We start from the raw sequence: 21,570 nt of genomic DNA, 5'->3' as shown, positions 1-21,570 counted from the left end.
GATTATAGGAGAACAGAAAGCCTGTAGTAACATTTGTGAAGTTGTAGAGATGCGTCCGTGGTGCAAAATATTGAAGAGTCAAGGGAGACTTATGCCAGGGGCGTCATTTCAGACTTCGCTTGGGGGGGGGGGGACAAGAGTACCACCCACATAAGACTTTCACGTTTTGTACTAGTATATTAGTAGACAATCGATTAAAGTATATGCATTCCTCAAACTCTGGGGGGGGGGGTGCAATTGCCCCCTCCTGCCCTTCCTAAATGACGCCCTTGACTTATTCTAAAAATGCCACACTTCTTACAAAGCAAGAAACAGCATACCGCAAATGAATCGAATGAGTCACTACTAGTTACATGTATTAGGTGGGTGATCGAAGCTGTCAACGGTTTAATCAAATGATGGAAAGCTCTAGGACAGGTAAAGCCGAACACACAGATACCCATGATTAACGAGTCTGTTTGAATTATTTGTGCTATGTGCAATGCTTGTAGACCTTTCTGTATCTCAAGTTATACGGAAGACGAGATCATCGCCGAACGAATGCTAACCTTGGTGAACCAACCTAATCAGTTATAAATACTAGTAGAACCCGGAAACTGGAAAAAACGCAAGAATACTTGGCACCATATGTTTGCTGACACTTCAATGGACTTTCCAAGATTGATCATTCAGGAGTTGCGCGATATGACGCTTGGGGTGTATCAAATTAAGCAAGCCAAGTCTTACAGAGAGAAGCATTTGAGTGAATTGGGTCTTCATAAACTATTTGTTCACAAAAAGCGCGATTATATTGTTCGTGTCCAACTACAACCACATCACATGTCTTCCAAAATATACAACACATGAATTCAATACCACAATGGTGTTTCACCTCCAACTCGTGGGTAGTATTGCGAATGCAAGGTTGGTGCACGGGTGGTTGGGTGTTGTGCACATATAGCCGCTGTATTGTGATATGTGGATTAGCAAAGATATTTACAAACATCAGGTTCTTTACTTCCACATGCCTCCTATACCATGAATGCTGACGTTTCTAATTGATCTGAAAGTACAGAAAGCTATGACGATGGGTCAGACTAATTACTGTGTAGATTTTCACACAGTTTATTTGGTTATTGTACGTACTTGTGATTTGTTGCACTAAGAATGTTTCAGTGTATTCAACTAGGTTATTATAAACTTTTGGCTTTAATTTGTGTATATTTTTTCATACTAACGATCCTACTTTACAAATACAGAACTCATAGTATTTAATTCCTTAGAGCCACCCCCCCTTCCCCTATAGAGCCTCATCCTTCACTACTACGTATTTTCAGTTTCAAAATTGGGCATCATACAGAAAAAAGCAGTAAAATATAGTGAGTAATGACTTTCTGGTATGGATTCACCGTCTTAAGAGTAAATTTTATATCCATCTTCATTCCTCTACTGAAACCAGTTTCAACAACGACCACTAAATTGAGAAACTGTAATAGGTAGCGAGAGCTAAATTCTAGATAAGAACTCAGTATCGCAATAATAGTTTCCAGTTCCAACTTTACTCCTCTACTGCAATCGGAAATGACAAAAATTCTACTATTACTTACGATTTTAATATTGATTCAAATAGAGTTAAAATGTTAATAGGAGGCAACTTTTTTTTTTTTTTTTTTTAATGGATTCTGTATCCGATAAATAGATTTGAAATTAGCTTTATTTACTGAAACCGGAAGTAATAAGGAATAGTAGACTTTTCGTTTCAATATTAATTGCTATTAAGCAAGACATAGCAGGAAGTTATTGATATGGATTCATCATCATCATAGGTATTCTGCCATTATTGGCTGGTCACTTGCAACAGCTGAGAATTTCCCATGCTCCACGATCTTCCGCTAACCTCTTCGTCTTTACGTACGGTTTTTCTGTTTTGATATAGTCCAATAATTTTAGTCACCTTCGCCCCCTCCCTCTCTTTCTTTTCACCATACCCTGTAGCACGTCCCTCATGATACAGCTGCTGCTTAGCCCATGTCTTAATCAGTTTTTCTTTTTCTTCTTAATATATAAATTTTTTTTCTTCCCCACTATTTCTAACACCTTCTCATTCGTTTTCCGCTTGACCCGCTAATTCCTTTCATTCTCCACACCCACTTTCGAAAGCTTCCAGTCGTTTCTCATCACTTTTGCACAATATCCATATTTCTGACCAACACAGTATAATACTCTACACGAAGCATTTTATGAGTCTTTCTCAATTCTTTATTCAAAGACACTGAAAATAGTATTTTCTTCCTTCTAAAGATTTCCTTCGCTAATCTTTTTTTTTTTTTTCCCACGTTTACACTTCAGATCATCACTATTAATATTGTCTAAGTATCGAAAACTAATCACCTGTTCTATTTTCTTCCCCCTTACTTTTATATTTGACACCGATCCTTTCACTCCGATCACCGTAGCTTTTGTCTAACATTTATTTTCAACCCATATTCTTTACAGCTCTTCCTCATGTTTTCTAACATTTTATTGATTTTCTCTTCAGATTCTGCAACAAGCGCAATACCATCTTCAAACCGTATACACCTAATCACTCTACCTTCTACTGAAATGCCATCTTTCATTTTGTAGGCTCTTTTTCACTATTTTTCTATGTAGATATTAAATAATGTAGACGAGAGGTACCGTAGCATCCCTGTCAAACTCCTTTCCAATTGCACTCTCCTCTGTCATTTCCTTTCCTACTCAAACACTTACTTCCTGGTTTATATTTTATTGAGTCTTCGATCTTTCCATTCCTACCGAACTTCCTTCAGAACTTCCAACAACAATTCCCAATTCACGCGGTCAAAAGCTCTTTCTAGATTAATGAATACTACATACACCTCTTTCCTTTTATATATATATATATATATATATATATATATATATATATATATATATATATATATATATATATATAATATATAAATCTTTCACCGATCAACCTTAATAATCCAATTGCATCTCTTGTGCACTTGCCGAACTGTTTCCCCTCAACTTATTTATTTATTTATTCTTCCATACAACCTTCTGTTCAGAATTCGAAGCAAAATGTTTGCTGTGTGAGATATAAGAGTAATAGTTCTATAATCCTCACGTCTCTTTGGGTTCGATTTCTTAGTCATTGGTATCATGATCGTCTTCAGGAAGTCTTTTGGCTACTCTTCTGTTTCATATATTTCATTGCAAAGTCAAAACAATTCTTTCTTGCCCGTGTCTCCCATATTTTTAATGAATTCGAATGGTACATTATCTATCCCGGATGCCATTCCATTCCTAATCTCGGATATAGGTTTTTCAAACTCATCCTGAAGAATACTAGACCCTTTATCATCCTCTCCTACTACATTTTCCACTTTAACATCTAGGTTACACGGTCTATTCCTACTCTCATATCCTTTATACAACGGGCAGGGATTTGAGCGAAATTATAGGCTCTCACGTTGGGGACCCTGGTGACCCCCATAATTATCACAAGGTAATGATTTATATATTGTTGGAAGCTTATGGAACAGTGATTCCAACGAGGTATCACTTCTGAAATTCCCACCCTATTCGCAGAAGAAACAAATATCCTTTTAAAAAATTGAAAAAACAGAATTTGAGGGCCTGGTAATCCTTACAGTCACCCTACGCTGACAAAATAAAGCTAATGTGTAGGCAAATACTTGTGACAACAACATTAACAAATGATAAGCTGCAATACAAAGCGAGATTAAAATTCAGAACAAATTTTCTTCTGAGCTTAAATCACTTGTTCCGTTTTGACCAGCCAATTTAATTTTGTGCACTGTACCGGGTTTTAAAACTTTTCCAATAAGAATACAAATCTGGTCACCATTACTCTGTCCCTCTTCATAACGTCTTAGTTTGTCACGGAACATATTAAGAACACGAGGAGGCAGGAATTCTTCTAGATCATCAAACACGAACTTCAGTTTCTGATGAGAAGTAGGGAAAAGTTGTTGGTAGGATGCTCTGATCACTCTCTTGCTGTGATTTTCCCACTGTTGTCTTCAGAATATCGGCAACACACTTGCTGTAGTCAACAGCAGCAGGATTCAATGAATTAAGACAACACTTACGAAATGCGCTTTCCACAATCTGCTTTGACGGCATTATCCCAAACTTTTTTCAACGCGGATGCAATTCCTAAAGAACATTCTCCTATGCTCGTTTCAAAGGTGAAAATGCGCCTACGTCTGTTGGTTGCAGAAGATGAGTGACGTTGGGGAAAACAAAATGGAACAGTATTCCATAATCGTGACAATATTCACTGGCCTGAAATGATAGATGACTTCTGTGCCCATCAACAGAATAACAGGAAGTGTGATTTTCTCAGTCTCTAGCAACGACTTAACCTATTGGTGGTAACTCAAAAATGCTGTAGCTTTCATCCAGCAAGTTTCTATTTTCTCGTAGATCCATGGCTCAGGTACACTATTTTTGATAAGTTGCTAAAGTCGTATCCTGAGGTAGACGATCAGGTTGGGACGCAACGCTCGTCAGCACAGAAATAGCCGAGCCAGAATATGCTCTCTTTTTCTTTAGATGTTGTTATAATTTGAAGCTGCTGTTCTTTCACACCAAGGCACTTTCCTGGAACCTTGTGGAACTGGAAGTTTGTTTCCCCTGCGTTCGAGATCCTTCTCGGGCCTTCCATAATTGCACTTAAGCCCTCAGACTCGAGATAGCTCGAAAATCTAGCAAATCATCGGCGTACTCTCTTCCGAAACCGCAGCCCTGCACTTGTAAATAGTTTCAGCCTTCTGAGACAGGCTAGGATGGCGCCCCATAAAATATCTGAACCAAGTTTTCTCTGGTCTTCCATGCTTAAATGGTAAGCTTCTTCATGAAGACTGTACAATTTGCTGAACAGTGTCGAGGAGATTACTTTTCTTCACCGGAAATCCTTTCTTTGCAATGTTCATCACCCATCCAGAAATACCCTCTTCTTGTTGTGGGCTCAAGAATGGCTTTCGGCCAAAAGCAATCTCATTCACCTGACGCCCAGATACTTTATCATTTAAAATTGTTAGGAGAACCTGGAAGGTTTTCGATGCCTGCCTTTGGGACATCATACCAGGCCTCACCTGCTGAACAGCTTCAGTCAAAGCAGATAACGAATAATAGCATTGCTTGATTTCTGACAAGTTTGGTTCTGATTTTGGGATCACCTTCCTTTTTGGCATTCTTAATTTTGCCCATTGTCAAGTTCTGAGCAGTACTTAAGGAAACTCAACAAAAAATGTTAAAAATTATTTTTATGATTAACTTCTACTGCGTTTATGAGCCTTTACATTGAGGTGGAGGACAGCCCGGGCACAAAACTGAAATAATGCGATCAGCACGACGTAAGATCTCGATTAGGTAGGCTCTCTATAACGAAACATTACTGAAAAGGTAAATCTAAATAATTCTTTTATAACGGTTTGAACCCATAAACTATCAGATACACAGTGGATGCTTTAAAATTCAGTGCAAAACGCGGTATTCAGAGCACAAGAAGTCAAGAACTTAGTTAAATTACACCAATAGCTCTTTCAATTACAATAATATTCGGTACAAAAGAACACTTTTCCTTAAAGGAACCTCTTTGAGAACGGCAATTCGATATTACGAAATGGGTCTCAAATATCGAACACTATTTTCTTTTCGTGACAAATGAGATGATAGTTAAAAAAATAACATTCTAACAAATAAATATACATATATTGATAATAACACATCATATCATTAAAAGGATACTTTATGACTACACCATTATACAGGTGAAAATAGATTATTACTGCATTGCTGCGCCTTACAAAAAACGTAGTGATTTCTCCAATTTCCTGCCAAAACCACAGACTGGGAAACTTTCCCACGTTCACTAATATCGAAACGTACCGATCTATCGATTTTTATTAGGCGATGTTTGGAAGTGTGTTTTTTCAAATTTCAGAAGGTGCGCAACGTTTTCGGTATCCTTATTTTGTAACGAAATGAGCAAGGTGTTCGATATTTAGGGAGCATTCTATATTTATTGCCATTACCCTATTTATGGATTTCGCATAAAAGCTTTTTCCACATTTACTTATTTAAATTACTTTCTCTACTTTAATCTTGTATTTTTCTCTGGTTTTTGAAAGTTTTAATTTTATATTAAATAAAATACACGGAACAATGTTGAAACGAGTTAATACAGCGAATAAAATTGAAACTATTCTAAGCGGAAATTTTTAGAAAGAGGTGAAAAAAGTTATCTGCTTGGTGAAAATATAGATGATATATATTGTGTATAAAAGTCTAATTTCTGATTTCTTCACTATTCACCATTTCTCCTTTTTTTTAAACAAAAAATCTACAGTTAATGTTTATCTCTTAATATTGAAAAAAAGACATCTGTGTTGATTTCATTTAACTTTTTATATCTGGTTCTGAGACTATAGTAAACTTCACGGCTTTTCTCTTTTCAAGTTTATTTCCATTCCACAAAAGCATTCTTCTTAATTTGAACCTTGGTATTCCGACCGACAATACAAAGACTTGCATTTGCAGACACAACACACTAATCCCTCAGCAGCATTGTTACATGAGATGAATAAAACTATAAGCACATGAAGCTTCCAGAAGGACTTAACATTTAAAAAAATCAATTGTAAAACAATTGTACGAAAGTTAATAGGATTAAGTATATACAGCGCGCGAGGGATAGCATGAGTTATGACCTTGAAATCTGCTGTCAACACGATTGAAACAGGCAATCCTAATAGTGTTGCTAACCGGCACAATGGTGAACTAGAGTCTGGCGATTTCAAGCATTTTTGGGAAAGAATGAGTAACACTTTGAATCAATCTGCAGCCTTCTACTTCTCATCTTCATTTAGAAAGATCTGAACAATAAAGTATTCTACAGTGCACTCGGTGCGTTTAACGGTTTCCTTATTTTTATTTTTTTTAAATCATGCAAATCGAAAGGTAACTTAAAGTAAGTAAATTTACATCACATATCACGATCTATATTTGCAATTCATTCATTCTGGGAGCCACGACCCGATTGGCTTGTAAGACTCAATATTCCTTTTAGAGAAATATGTACAAACCAAAACATTTAATCAAAATCAATAAAGCTCGTTTTTGGACATTTAAAGTAGATTCGCACCTTGCTGAACATGGGCATTCAGTTCTTCATTTGCCGCCGTATCTTACTGATCTAAACTTGATAGAGTTGATTTGCGCTGTAATGAAAGAGTATGTACAGGTAAGAAATGTTACTTTTTCCATTACCGATGTGATGAAACACGCTGGAAAGAAATTTACAATGATAACAATGGAAGAGTGGAAGGCAATGTATGATAAGCTATGAAGATGTGAACAAGCATATTTGCAAATGGAACCTCAGGCGTTATTACTGAAAATATTACGATAAGCTTGGCCGAGGACAGTGACAGTATTAGTGATTCCTCAGAAGAAAGTGACGAGTCGAAAGACGAAAAAAGTAAGATAAATCGTATGGACGGCATTGAAATTTTATAAATACTTGAAGCTACAAGTAAGCCTATCATTATATATATAAGCTACGTTTAGTAGTTATTATCCATTAATTTTACTTATGTTCAAGGTTAGTATTGGCATGAATTAGATACACTACCAAAAAAGTCTTCCCTCTCTCCCGCAGCGGATAACGTTCTTTCTACCTCCTACTTCTCATAGCTCATGCTATACCTCTTGCGCTGTACACTGTAGATAACGATGTATATGTAACACTAACCTTCTGACTTAAAACGGGTCTGAAACCATGGTTCCACCTTGTTCATACTTTCTTCTTCAAAGGACTTGGAAAGAACTAAGATATTTGCAGCAGCAGGATCCATAGCAATTAAACACTTGTTTATTTCCTAAATAATGAAGAAAAAAATCACTATAAAAAAATAATAAAGCTTTTTAAAGCTAAACAGGAATTTTATAATGTAAAATTAATTTAACAGAAACAAATAAGATGTACACTCATGTCCAAAATGATTGTCGCATATATTGTAAGAATATAATTTGATAATGATTTGCAGGGTACTTCTAATACTGGTACTATGTGTATAATCAGGAAATGTATATCTGTGGTAAATTTCATAGGAAAAGAATTATAAATACGAAAATTAGAATGAGAAACAAAATGTTGCTAAATGGACAAGAAAGCTTTATTTTCGTTTTGTTGTTCTTATTTACTACTCTTTTGACATGAAACTTTCCACATACATGTCTTTGCCGATTATACACACCGAGCAAATTTGTTATCAAATTATATTTCTTCAACAACAGATTTATAGATATGCGACAATAATTTTGGACATGAGTGTACCTATACCAACTTCATACCAATTAGTAAAATGGTAATAAAGCGAGTCCAACAAACTGATAAAACAAAAAAAAAAAAAAAAAAAAAAAAAAAGAAGAAGAAAAACGTTTCCAGGATTTCAAATCTAATGTTACAAATTCAAAACACTCCTTTACAAAATGCGCTTTACATTTAACAGTAGTATAGCAGCTTGAAAATAATATTTACCATCACCTAAAAGAAGGAACAAATTTCTTTCTTTCGTGCACTAACGAATCCAAGTGCTTTTTTCTTTTTCTTTTCTTTTTTTTTATGTATCTATTAACTGTTTTCGATCCATTTATCCTTACCTGAGCAGGCTAATTGTAGTTTTGTTTCAGCAGTAACTCTGTTAGCACAAGTTCTTTACGATTTTGTGGATCATAGCTACGTAATTAAAAGTCAAAAGTTCTGAAAGTGTAAATACGTCATTTTTCACAAAATCAGCATATTTAGAGTTTAACCAAATCTTTGAGGAATAAACTTTAAAAAGTTACAACTTTTGATAACGAATTATTACAGAAACAAATAGGAATTACCCAGCCAGGTAAAAATTTCATTTTTATATTACGTACAGTGAGTGTAAACAGGCAGGCGTGTGAACATGCCCATGTTTTTTGAGCAAGTACAACTTTTGATCCAATACTATAATAGTTCTTCCAACCTAATGAAATCTTCAAGTTTTCATTTACTGACCTATTTATCTCCTCTCTAGATGTTAATCCTTTTTCTATTCTTTAATTTTGAAGTCATTGAATGAAACGAACCCCAGTTTACGGCTTTCTTCACTGCTGGGTTAATCATTACGTTGCCCAGTCCTCAAAGTAGCCGCACAATTCTCTTCTAAAGGGTTGTGCTCCATTTCTTAAACCAAATACCGAATACTTATGTAAAGAAATAATTACAGCCCATGTGACATCTCTTTTACCAAGAAAATATACGTTGGGTGGGGAAGGTTGCGTTCTACAGCGGCATTTATAGCTATGTTGGCGGTTGTTAATTACCAGAAAAACTACTTCTGGTCAAACTGGTCTAAGCAGATTACACAAATAAAGTGTGTCCTGCGAGATGGCAGCAATTCTTTCAGTAGTCAAGTTGACGGATATCATAGTGATTGGGATATTTAGGATTTAGATTTCTGGGCTTTCGACATCTATGACCATTTAGTTCGTTACGTTTAACAGGGTGTCTACTCAGATTCCAAAATGAAATTTCGTGACTTTTTCGTGACCTTTCTTTACCGAATCATAAAATTTCCTAACATTATTAACAACAAATTTGGGTGCAAATTAGACCCAATTTTCATGTATGCGATAGAAGAATGCTTTGCTTGCGATTTAGTAACGTCTAACGCCCATCATAAGGACATTTTTGGTGGTGAATTTTGACGCTTTATAGAACAAAATTTTCCAGTCTGTGCTTATACTTGTACAGAAAAAAAAAATCGTGACCTAAAAGCTAAATTTCTTGACTTTCATGACCGTTTTCTAATTTCGTGACCGATAGACACCCTGGAATTTGGGTGCAAATTAGGCCGAATTTTCGTGCATGCGATAGAAGAATGCTTTGCTTGCGGTTTTGTAACGTCTAAAGCCGACCATAGACATTTTTGGTGGTGAGTTTTGACGTTTTATAGAAAAAAATTTCCAGTCTGCTTATATTTGTACAGATAAAAAAAAAATTCGTGACCCAAAAGCTAAATTTCGTGACTTTTTCTTGACTTTCATGACCGTTTTCTGTTTTCATGACTTTCGTGACTGATAGACACCCTGTTTAAGGAATAACATCCTCGGCGAGCACACTATCAAGGGGAAACTGAAGGAAGAAAGGATTGGGGAAGGAAGGAAGCGGCCTGGGACCTATAAGTTAGGTACCACCTTGAGATATCCCTGGTGTGAATGAGAAAAAAAACAGGAAAACCTCTTTCAGGGTGGCTGGCCTGAAAAAGCGTTTTACACTTCGAGCTAGTATCCCCACCAAGAATCGAAGTTAGCGAGAGCGTTAGCGATTATGCTACGCGCGGTACGGCAACTTTGACTTCAACTGCTGGAGTACTGTGAGGTGGAATGTAACGGGAGTGTATTGATTGCAGAAAGAGAACATATCAATTAATATAAAAAGGAGTCAGCATTTAGCGTATGAGATGGCGTTAGTGTCCCAAATTTCAGGGTATATAAGTCGCAGCGAATCAGGCATGGCGACATTCGACAGCTGACAATTGAAGCTAGCAGATGTGTAGAAAGTGTTGAATTCTTAAAATCAGATGTATGGAGGTGTGATTTGCAGATGAATGAACTATACGCAAAACTGGAATACATTTCACAAATTTTATTTCGGTAAAGGCACAAATACTGCGCAGGCCGTGAAGAAACTTGTGCTGTTTATAGGCAAGATATGTTATCAAACGTAAAAACCAAAAGTCGCTCTTGTTCTGAAAATTTCGATGTTAAAATGCTCCTCGCAGTGGGTGACAAATCACACAAAAAGTGGATGATATTTTGGCACACGTCGAGAAAGACCGGCATATAAAAAGTTTCTAAATTGCCAATGGCCTAACATTCATAATCAAACAGCGTTAAGCCACTTAGAGAAAGATGGATACAAAAAGAAAACAGAAGTTCGAATGGCAAACGATCCGAGTCAAAAACATTAACTCGATAGAATTTCTATCTGGGAATCTCTACTGAAACGTAACGAACTCGAGCCATTTCTGATGCGATGAATCATGAGTGATAAGTGGATAACCTACATTATGTGAAAAAGATCGTGGTGGAAGCGAAAAGAAGCTCCACAGTGTCACAAAGCGCACACTGACGCCCAAGAGAGTTATGTTAGAAGGAACCGTGCATTATGAACTGTTGACGCCGGGCACAATGACAGACTCGGATTTATACACAATTCACGACAATTAGCGCGAGTGCAATTATCAAACAAACAAACAAACAAACAAAGAAAACGGAATTGCTTAACAGAAGCCGTGTTGTATGACACACTGACAACGCCAGATTACATAAATTTTAACTACCCGTCAAAAATGGCGAGAACTTCGCTGAAAGATTTTAATAAATCCACCGTCTAGCGCGGACATGGCACCAACACGCTACCATTTGTTTCGATGTTTGCAGAACTCTCTGAATGGTGTTACATTAGTTTTAAAAGGGGCCTGTGAAAACCACATGTCACCATTTTTTGTCCATAAATCACAAGTTCTATTAGTGATGGATAATTTCATGAATTTTTTAAAATTGAAATATTTCGTTGAAATATTTCATCCGGAGATTTTAAAAAACAAGGAAAGCGGAATTTATGCAGAGGAGATACGAAGCTCCCTATGAGTACAATTAGTACACTATTCATACTTTTATGACGATGTGTGTACAAAACAATAATCATTGTACTTCAAAAATATAACTAAATAACGATAAAATTCTCTCATACAATAACATGGTTACTACAGGAAAGAAGCAAAATAACGACAATTAACGACAATTAGCACGAGTGCAATTATCAACAAACAAAAAGGACTGCTCAACAGAAACCGTGTTGTATGCTACACTGACAACGCCAGATAACAAATTTTAACTACCCATCAAAAATGGCGAGAACTTCGCTGAAAGATTTTAATAAATCCACCGTCTAGCGCGGACATGGAACCAACACACTATCATTTGTTTCGATGTTTGCAGAACTCCCTGAATGGTGTTACATTAGTTTTAAAAGGTCGTATCAGACTAATTAAATGAAAGCTGAATTTCTCGGTATCCGTATTTCAGAGTAAACCTTAAAACATACTAAAAGTCCCCATCGATCCCACTTCACTTTCAAAATGGCGTCAAAAGAATTCGTTACTCACTCACATTTGTTCCCATAACTTAGACAAATATACATGGATTTTCATCTTTTAAACGTTTAATTACGCAAAGTAACATGGGTTGCTTGATGTTAATTATTAAATTAAATTTTCATAAGAAATTTTTATCTAGTAAAAATCTGTTATTTTTCTTCCTTTTTGTTTGTAAATATAAATGTCATCTCAAAATTGTAAATAATAAATTGTAATTTCAAGTACATTTTTTCTTTTTTAATTTTTAGGGAGATTTATATACCTATTATGAATAGATATATTTACAATAACGCAGGATGTATTAGAAACGATTTAAGGTGAGTTCATAATTGCATCGAGCTACAAGTGTGGTTCATAAAACATCGTCAACAACTCCATCTCGTTCATCAGAAATAACTTCTTGAGCATTAATGCTGGTCACTCCACTACAGTGTTTATGCAGAATTTAGTACAGGACAGTCCATTTTTATTTTCGACCTTCACGTCTTCTGGAACAATCACTACGAAGATATATTTTACATTGACAACTAATTTGATTCAAGATCTCATCAGACACCGCTGGAAAAGTTGTTATAATGGAAACAATTTTTTACATACCAACCATATTCTGTGAGTTCGAGCTTATTTCCAAACCAAAACTGGACTTGAAGGTATGTTCTTAGTGAATATTGTCTGGCAGTTGCAGACATTGGAGGTAAGTTCCAAGATCAAAAGTGGATAACAACGACAGTTTCCCAATATATATATATATCGAAGGAAATCATGATCCTCACCTTCCTTACCGCCGTACAGTCTCACCAAGAATTTTTCCCTGTAGCCATTATAAATTCAGTGTCTTAATTTTTACCATGAAAAAGAGTTAGTGTGAGCTAATTCGTTATCTGTTAAATCAGTTTGAGAGCAGACTTTTTGTTCTTCTTGAAAAGAACTGATGTTGGGTCACAGCCTTTTAATGCATGTAATGCAGATATCGAAACAGAAAGAGGCTCCATTTTCTTACTAATCATTCCACATCGTAACACGAAATTTCCCTTGTGGTAGATTTTGGTTTTACGAAGTACACGTTATTTTCTGGTTTAGAGCGTCCTATCATAATTGCCAACAAATCACTGTCTGTACCAATAGCAACTGACTGCTGTATAGTACACATATCAATAGCTGCCAACACGATCATTTCATCAGCATCTCCTTCCGCTTGCAAAACGTTATTGTTCTGAGTCAGCAACAATGGAGTAAGTTTTTCAATGAGACGTGTCTTATTCAGTGAATTGCAAAGAGTTGAGTTGATTTTGAGTTTAACGTCCCGTTCAGCAGCGAGGCTATATGAGACGTGGACCCACTGACCAACGCGGAACCCGAACCACACGAGCTCCCGCCGGGAACCGAACCCGGACCCCCCCACGCCAAAGGCGCGCACGCCAACCGCCCAGTCACGGAGAAGTTCTGAATTGCAAAGAGTTTGCTACCAAGATGTACATAAAATCACTCCATAGAGAGGCTGAAGACAATTAAGAAATGAGTACTTAACCATATATGGTCAAGAAAATCTAGCTTTTTAACATCAGGTTTGTCATATGTTCCTGATAATACATCCTTCATTATCAAATTCTTGATTCCCACATTAACTTTTGTAGACTTCGATTCTTTCTTTACAAAGACTAGCAACATGATCAGATTTGGGAACTTTAGTGACTGGAAATTTCAGTTCTTTAAACTACTTCTGGAGGTGTGCATATTTTTATTCCTCCCATACTATGAAACGTATTGTGACAGCGAAGTATTATTGTATTAAAATCTGCAGTGTCAAATGCGAACGGAATAAATGAACTTACTTTCTGTTGACTTCTCTGCATTTATTCTTGTTCGTGTTATCTCTTGGTATGGAACACTTATTCCAAGACTAGTAAAAATATCTATTAGATGTCTAGATGCGTAGAGACGCAGACAGTGTACATTTATCGTTAGTTTCAGGGGAGAAATAAATTTTCTAGGCCGACAACCTGAAATAAGCTGAGCTATCACGAACGCTTACGGTTAGTCTCTGATCTGTCATCGTTGTTCCTCTTCTGTTATTTCACGAATTAAAAGTTTCAGGGATTTAGCAACCAGTTCTTCACCACATTGTTTGTTAATCCAAAAATGTATAGTATTCACGATCTATTAAGATTTTCGCTTTAATAGGCATAACGACCTCTCACTTCCACTTCACGATAAAATCACTTACTGTTGACCGAGGTTTCTGAAAATTGTTGGAAATCTCACGAATCGAATGTCCAAACCTCTGGGCTCCGATAATCACCCTTCTTTTCGCCTCACTAAGTTCGCGTCGTCTGTCCATTTTGACTGCTATAGCTGATAAAAGTGTATTCTCAACCATCATATTCTTTTATAGGGTGTATGACGAGTGAAATTGCTCCCAACTATGTTTTGTGGGGTGTCCGGTGAGGAATGGAAGTCACATGCAACACTTTTTTCAAAGTAAATGTTGATTTTTCGTGTTGTCTTCATCTCCGGGTAAGGCATTGAAAACTGTTTTTGGAAATATCTGGAAAACTACAAATCTGATTTTTAAAAAGTTATAACAAAAGTTGTTCGTCTCGAAGGGACATCCCATGATACCACACTAGACCCCTGCCCCCACCTCGGGGGCGGGGGAATCAACTGAAATCAAATAGGAATACCCATTTTTTATTGCATATTCGGATTTTCCGTGAAAAAATACATAACTTTTGTATTGAACGTTTTTTCGTTGCGTGGTAGATGGCACTGTAATTGACAAAAATCTAAATAGCAAACACTTGAAAAATAAGGTATTCATGTAATGTCTGACAAAATCTGTAATAAGAAACCGGTGTTTTATAGAAAACACACTTGATTCTCCAGAACTTAATACATTACTTTGTCCACATTGCTGGTGTAATTTCTGTCACAGATGTCACTGAAATGCACAGCATTTGGAAACATTCATAGTTTGTTTTATCAATGTATTAAAATCTAGTTTTAACGTTTCCCTGGAACAACGACGTGGACATGGTAATAATTTGTTCCCCTCGGGATGCTTTTTTAATCTAAGTCCCCTTGCCTTTTACCATCGGGTGTTTCTTTCAAATGTCATCTTGCCTGTCACCATCGTGGTGCTTGTTTTAGGAGTCTCTCCTTGCTTCTCCCACATTTCCATTGTTTATTGAAATAAATGTTCGAAATGGTGTCCGTTTTCTGCAATATACATTACAAGTGTTACATATACAGCGAGAATCTGAACATGGACTGCGACGCATGATCGCAGTCCTTTCTTTATAGACGGTAATTTGAATGATAAAGAATGTATCGGAGAAAATAGCCACCGTTTCGAACATTTTCTTATCATTTGTCAATGGTGTTTAGGGATGGGTACGAGCAAGTTTGAGCGACTTTTCTTTGAAACTCGACTCGACTCGAAACAGACATCTTTGAGCTCGACTTGACCTAAAACGAGCCAAATCCTATGTGTAGTTTTAAGTACTCTCTTCAAGTATCCTACATAGACAATATAATTATAATCAATGATACTACTACTACTACTACTACGTATTATTATTATTATTATTATTATTATTAAACACCGTGTATAAATATGAAAGATAGGTCGTTTGTATCTCAATACTAGAAACTAGTTGTCTGCCGACCTCGGTAGTCGTGAAACCTAGGTGGTAAGGACATCGTTCATTAGGTTCTGAGTTCGAGTTCCAGCGGAAGTATTCCGGCTCGAGCAAAAAATTGTTAAAATTATAGGGCGCTGGCCAAACATGTTCAAAACTAGTCGGCCCGAGTTTAGGCTTACCAACGGCTCAAGCAGCTCGACTCATTTACTAACGAACGAACTGAAAAATAAGTAGAGCCAACAGCTCACCCAACCAAGCCTCCTTGAGCTATTGGCTCAGTTGAACCGAACGGAAAAAGTAGTTCATCCCAAGCGAGCCGGCTCGAACCATCGGCTCAGTTGAGCCAAACCGAACTAAGATCTTCATAAAAATCCCTTGTCCTCTTGTTATCGAGACGAGACTAGATGCGACCAGTGTCCCCTCTCGTTAGCAACAAAAAGTATTCCACATTACTGCTTACACTTCTCATGACTTTCTCTTTGCAGTCTAATCAGGCCATGATTTCAAAATGAGTTAAAACGAGCTGAACGAGCGAGCCATTTATCAAACTTAACTCGACTTCAAAAACAGCGAATCGGCTCAGAAATCGTAGCTCGACTTGTGCCCATCCCTAACGGTGTTTACTCATTTTGATTTTTTGTCGATTACAGCGCTATTTATCAAGAAACGAAAAGAATGTTTAATACAAAAGTTACGTATATTTTTCCTGGAGGATCCGAATATGCAATAAAAAATGAGGGTTCCTATTTAAGATTTCAAAGTTGATCCCCCCCGCCCCCGGGGGTGGGGGCAGGAGATTGAGTGTGGTATCTTTTGATGTCTCCCTTCGAGATGAAAAACTTTTGTTACAACTTTTTTAAAATCCGATTTGTAGTTTTCCAGATATTTTTCAATAACAGTTTTAAATGTCTCACCTGGTATATATCGGGTGTTCTAAAAATGGCGCCCACGGACCACAGATTATATAAATATTATATATATTTGTATACTTTTCGAGCCCTCGTGTGGAGAGAGAAATTGCACTATGTGAAAACGTCGCAAATAACCACAGATTAGATCAACCAATCTATCAAATAGTTATATCGATTCTTTCCAGATGGCAGCTAAAGGCGATATTGATTGGCACTAGCATCACATTAGTGTAGCAATCGATTCAAATGCTTCTTGTATTCGTAGAGTAATGCTAATGGCTCCAAGTTAATCTGCGACGTTGCCACATTCTGAAATTTTGATTCTCCATAGCGGCTGAAGGAGACCTCGGAGGGTATACCATGATATAACATTTTCGCTTTATTTTGGCCTGTAGAATAGATCACCCGAACCCATTTTTAGAACACCCGATATATATGCGTGTGTGCAAACGAAGAATTAGTCATTTATACAGACTTCAGTTTATGTTATATAAACCCAATTACCTAAGTTAAGGAACAATTCATACCTCAGGAGCGTAATTGAAAAATAAATGAGGTCCAGATATAACATCTTTGAAAGGAAACTGATGCAGATTTTCACTCAATTCTTGTACATTTTCTAAAGAGGACGATTCTTCCAGATAAGTGAACAAATTGTTTTGATTTACTCTCATTTCTTCAAATATACGTTGTTTTGGACCTTCACGTCTGATCATGTTTAGATATTGGAATGCAGCTACAATTACCTAGAATAAATTTAAAAAAAAAAGAGAGAGAGAGAGAGAGATAAAACAATGGAAGACAACTTTTGGTTAGAAATACTCTTCAGTATATCTCCAGAACCATCAGAAGATAGTATTAAAGTACTTTAAATATTGTTTATCAAATGTTTAGTCATAAGTATAAAAGGCACTAATTTACATAAAACAACTAGGTTTTTACGAACCATTATATTGTAATCAAGTTAATAAAGTATTTTTTAAATCATTGACAGCCTACTGAATCATCTCAATTTTTTTTTTTTTTTTAAAAAAAAGGTCAAGTTTAATCTATTTGTCCACAGTGCACTTGCGTGAAAATTTAAAATAATGCAAAATTATTGAACAATATAAAATGATACTGAAAAGCCCATCCGCATTTCCGTACATATCGTGCCCGCTCCAATAAACTTTCGAACCTTCTTCAAAACTTCGAAAGTGTAGTGAAACTAGAGGAATAGCGACTCAATGACAACTTTATCCTCGAAAGCTTCAGTTTTGAACTTATGAGGTGGAACTTCAAGACGGACTAGATTTTAATTACTTTCGGGAAAAGTAATTATCCTGTTGGGCGCCATTTTATGAGTATTACAGACTCTCAAGGAAGCCTCCTATGTTAAATTTTACTTTTACGTAAAAGTGAGTTTGTGAATGTGTAGTTCAATGAATTTTCCTGAAGGAGCTACTCAAAATTAATGTGTGTGTCTTTCTCCAAGTGCTGCGACCCATACATAGTCATGGAATTTATTTCCTTACTTTTGGACACGCCCACAGTGACGTTATATCGTCTCAAAAAAAAAAAAAAAAAAAAAAAAATAGTTCTACTAAAACCAACGAACATCGAAACTATAATTGTGAAATATAAAAAACTAATCCAAAAGTAGTGTTTGTCGATTGTTTCTGTTTAATACAATTCATTTATATTTTATAGGATGAAAGATTTTCTTTTTCATCCCACAACAGTGATTCTGCAGAATTTCGTTACATGCGTAAAAAGAGTAGTGAGGTTCCTTCTTCTGGCCGCTGCAATGGCATTGGTGAGGCGCTTAAAAAGATTCTCCAAAGAAAACGAAAAAAACAATGTAGAAGTGTGTAAGTTATTTTGCAATATCGCGCTCGTATTCCGTGTATGCGTCGTTAACTCTTTATGCGTGCCACGACGAAAAAGTAAATGGGCTGAATGCATGTTTTCTTTACAATATTTAAAAGCTTAACAAGTTTATAATGGTGTATTAATTATTAAAGTGTTTTCATTCATTTTGTTCAAATAAGTTTTTAGTGTTTTATAATCCAAAAGTAAGTATCGGGCTAAGTAAACAAATATTTAATATTATATATAGTTATCATGTATTAGAAACTTTGAATCGAAGAGGTGTCCCGAGCACATGTAAAAAAAAACTTTAGATTCTTATTAATTTGACGCCTACTCTCAGCCACAAAGGAATCGAACTCTTTACCCATTATACGAGGCGTATTCCAAAAGTAAGAGCCGTCGACGTATAGTGAAATGGGGGTGGGCCAGAACACAATTTCACGCATGAAACGCCAATGACGGACTATTGACGAAGTCACTGCAGTAGTTGTCTTGATTCAGAAGGAGTTTGGGAGCCGTGGAAGGCAGATCGCAATGGCCGCGAGAATTGTTTCTCCCGCTGGTTGTGAAGTCCGCGGTGTGATATGATTTTTGCTTGCAAAAGAAACTTCTGCTGCTGATATCCATCGGGAATTGTGCCTAGTGTATAGACCTACAGTAATGAGTGCAGGAAAGGTTCGCAAATGGTGTCGCGAGTTTCAAAATGTCCACACCAACGTGCACGATGAAGACCGGAGTGAGAGGCCTAGTGTTCAAACCGATGACCTAGTGGAGCAAGTGAGTCAAAAACTGCGGACGATCAATGTTCTAGCTAATGACTTTCTCCACGTTACACGAACCATCTACAGGATTGCCACAGAAACGCATACAAACAAGATATCCTAGGCGGCTAACTTCTATGAAGAGGGTTTATGGAAGATTGTGCAGCGTTACGAAAAGTGTTTCAAACGGCATGGTGATTATGTGGAAAAATGAAATAGCTCTGTAGGCACCTATTTCTGGCAATAAATCCCGTTCCACACGAGCGTTTGTTTTTATCACCAAACGGTCCTTTCTTTAGGATACGCATCGTATAAATTTGGCTGCCCGAATAAAAACATGAGTAAATCCAAACCTTGCCCGTTATAAAGTTTAAAGCATTCTAGATTATATTTCGTTATGTTGCCAAGTATAATGAAGAATTAATGTTCAGATCAAGTTACGAGTCATACGTTAAAGATTACGTGGGTGTATTGCTAATGTAACACGCTTGAAGAGCTATATTATAAATAAACAAAAAAAGGTCTTTTCTGTATCCTGTTATGTAATCATCCAAAAAATCATATATAATCGAATTTTCGCTGATTATACTATCACGTTGTTAATATGTAAGAAATACTCCATGATGAATATAATAGACATACACCTCTAACATTACATTCTTGTGTTTAGAACCGAAAGAGTATAATGTTTTCAGCATAGTAATACTACATAGTGCTAATAAACTTGAAAAAATATCATTACAAACAACTTTTTATTTTCTACTGTTCAGTTCTACTGCTTTTAGGAGCGACTTGTTATTGTCAATGATAATTGCCATTATGATTAACAATGGCACTCATCGAATTTTTTATTTACCTATTACTTTTATTCCCCGTCTTGGGAACGTGGGAAAAATTGATATATTACCAGCATAGCAGCTGTGAATAAGATACTACGAACTGTTTTCAGATTTGGTTCATAATAAATTACTCATAATATATATATATATATATATCGGGTGTTAAGTGTTACAACTCTTGGGAGGTGACTCCTGCCACTGAGACAAGAAAAAAAATTCTCTTAAACTTTCGGCTATCGGACAAAGTTTCGAATCTACAAGGTGCCGAAAGCGTGGGAATATGACCTTCGGACGTCAATAGTTCGGAAACTATTCAACGTAAAGAGGGCGGGTAAAAAAATCACTGAAGAAGTCATACCTGCTGTATTGAATTTTGAATGTTTCACAATTCTACCATGCACGCGCAAGGGATTCCCCAAAGGAACGTAGGGAGTCCCGGATAATCTCCCAAATGGAAATTGGTCTAAATGGATATAAATTGATAGGGTTTCTACCAGGTAACAGTAATTCGTTTCTATCAAGTCAATATCTGGAACAAATACAAAATGGCAGACACCTTCATACCCGTTGTGTGTGGTTGCATAATCACCAGGTACGGATGGTGGCCAACAGTGACGTTCTGAGTATTAAGTGTAGCGAATTTGTACTCAAATGCTCTAGAAAGACATCTGGAGTATCGGTAGAACACAACAGATGAAGCAGGGTGATTCACATGTGTGGAAACACTTAACGAAAAATGCCCAGAAATGCACTCATACTAAGGAAATATGAGTTCAAAGCGTCCGAAATGTAAGGAATAGCACCAAGAAATGAAAGCCATTGCCACTTCACCAATAATATTCCCTCAATCCGATGCAATATGATGTGCACGGCTGCATATCAATCAGGATGCAACAACTGAGGCCAAGTTGAAATTGTGTAAGGGTACTCACTAAGAAACTGGGTAAACTAAATGAATGTCACTAGTGGAATCGCATGATTGATATTGAAATGTGGCCAATGTGTGTGTTGATATCAACATGTAGCTAATGAACAAATGTCAACATGTCCCACTACTGCTGGGACAACATCCCACGTGCGAATACTAGGAAAATAACGTTGTACATTCTGCTATTGTATCTGGTGCACTTTTTGGTAGAACGTAACTAGAACACAATGTATCAATGTCCCTCTTTGTTTGGGACATTGTCCCATAGTCGACACATATGAAAAGAAATCTCTTAATCCATGGTTAAAATTCTGATAGAGCTTGAAAATAACAAACTTGTATCGTGTCCCACGTCTTCTGGGACATATGACGTACTCGAAATATAGGAAAATACCTCCAGAAATTCGTATCTTACATCAGTGCACAT

The 21,570-nt window shown here is 36.6% G+C and overlaps 1 protein-coding gene and 1 long non-coding RNA gene across 5 annotated transcripts in view; one reads left to right on the top strand and one right to left on the bottom strand.

Moving 5' to 3' along the window:
* Positions 1-21,570, bottom strand: part of LOC145680382 (nardilysin-like) — a 339,063-nt gene that overhangs the window by 170,505 nt on the left and 146,988 nt on the right. For all 4 annotated transcript variants that reach the window (XM_081750817.1, XM_081750819.1, XM_081750820.1 and 1 more), the window contains 2 exons: positions 17,292-17,510; positions 7,769-7,895 (listed from right to left, as the gene is read on the bottom strand). In XM_081750817.1, coding sequence (XP_081606943.1) covers positions 7,769-7,895; positions 17,292-17,510 — 346 coding nt within the window. The remainder of the gene's footprint in view (positions 1-7,768; positions 7,896-17,291; positions 17,511-21,570) is intronic.
* Positions 1-21,570, top strand: part of LOC145680383 (uncharacterized) — a 302,756-nt gene that overhangs the window by 234,347 nt on the left and 46,839 nt on the right. The gene's annotated exons all lie outside the window — the stretch shown is intronic.

This window comes from Thermobia domestica, chromosome 3 (assembly GCF_964235325.1).
Source record: "Thermobia domestica chromosome 3, izTheDome1.hap1.1, whole genome shotgun sequence".
Taxonomy (NCBI): domain Eukaryota; kingdom Metazoa; phylum Arthropoda; class Insecta; order Zygentoma; family Lepismatidae; genus Thermobia; species Thermobia domestica.
The sequence above is the reverse complement of the archived record's forward strand: the minus strand, read 5'-3'. Positions and strand labels throughout refer to the sequence as shown.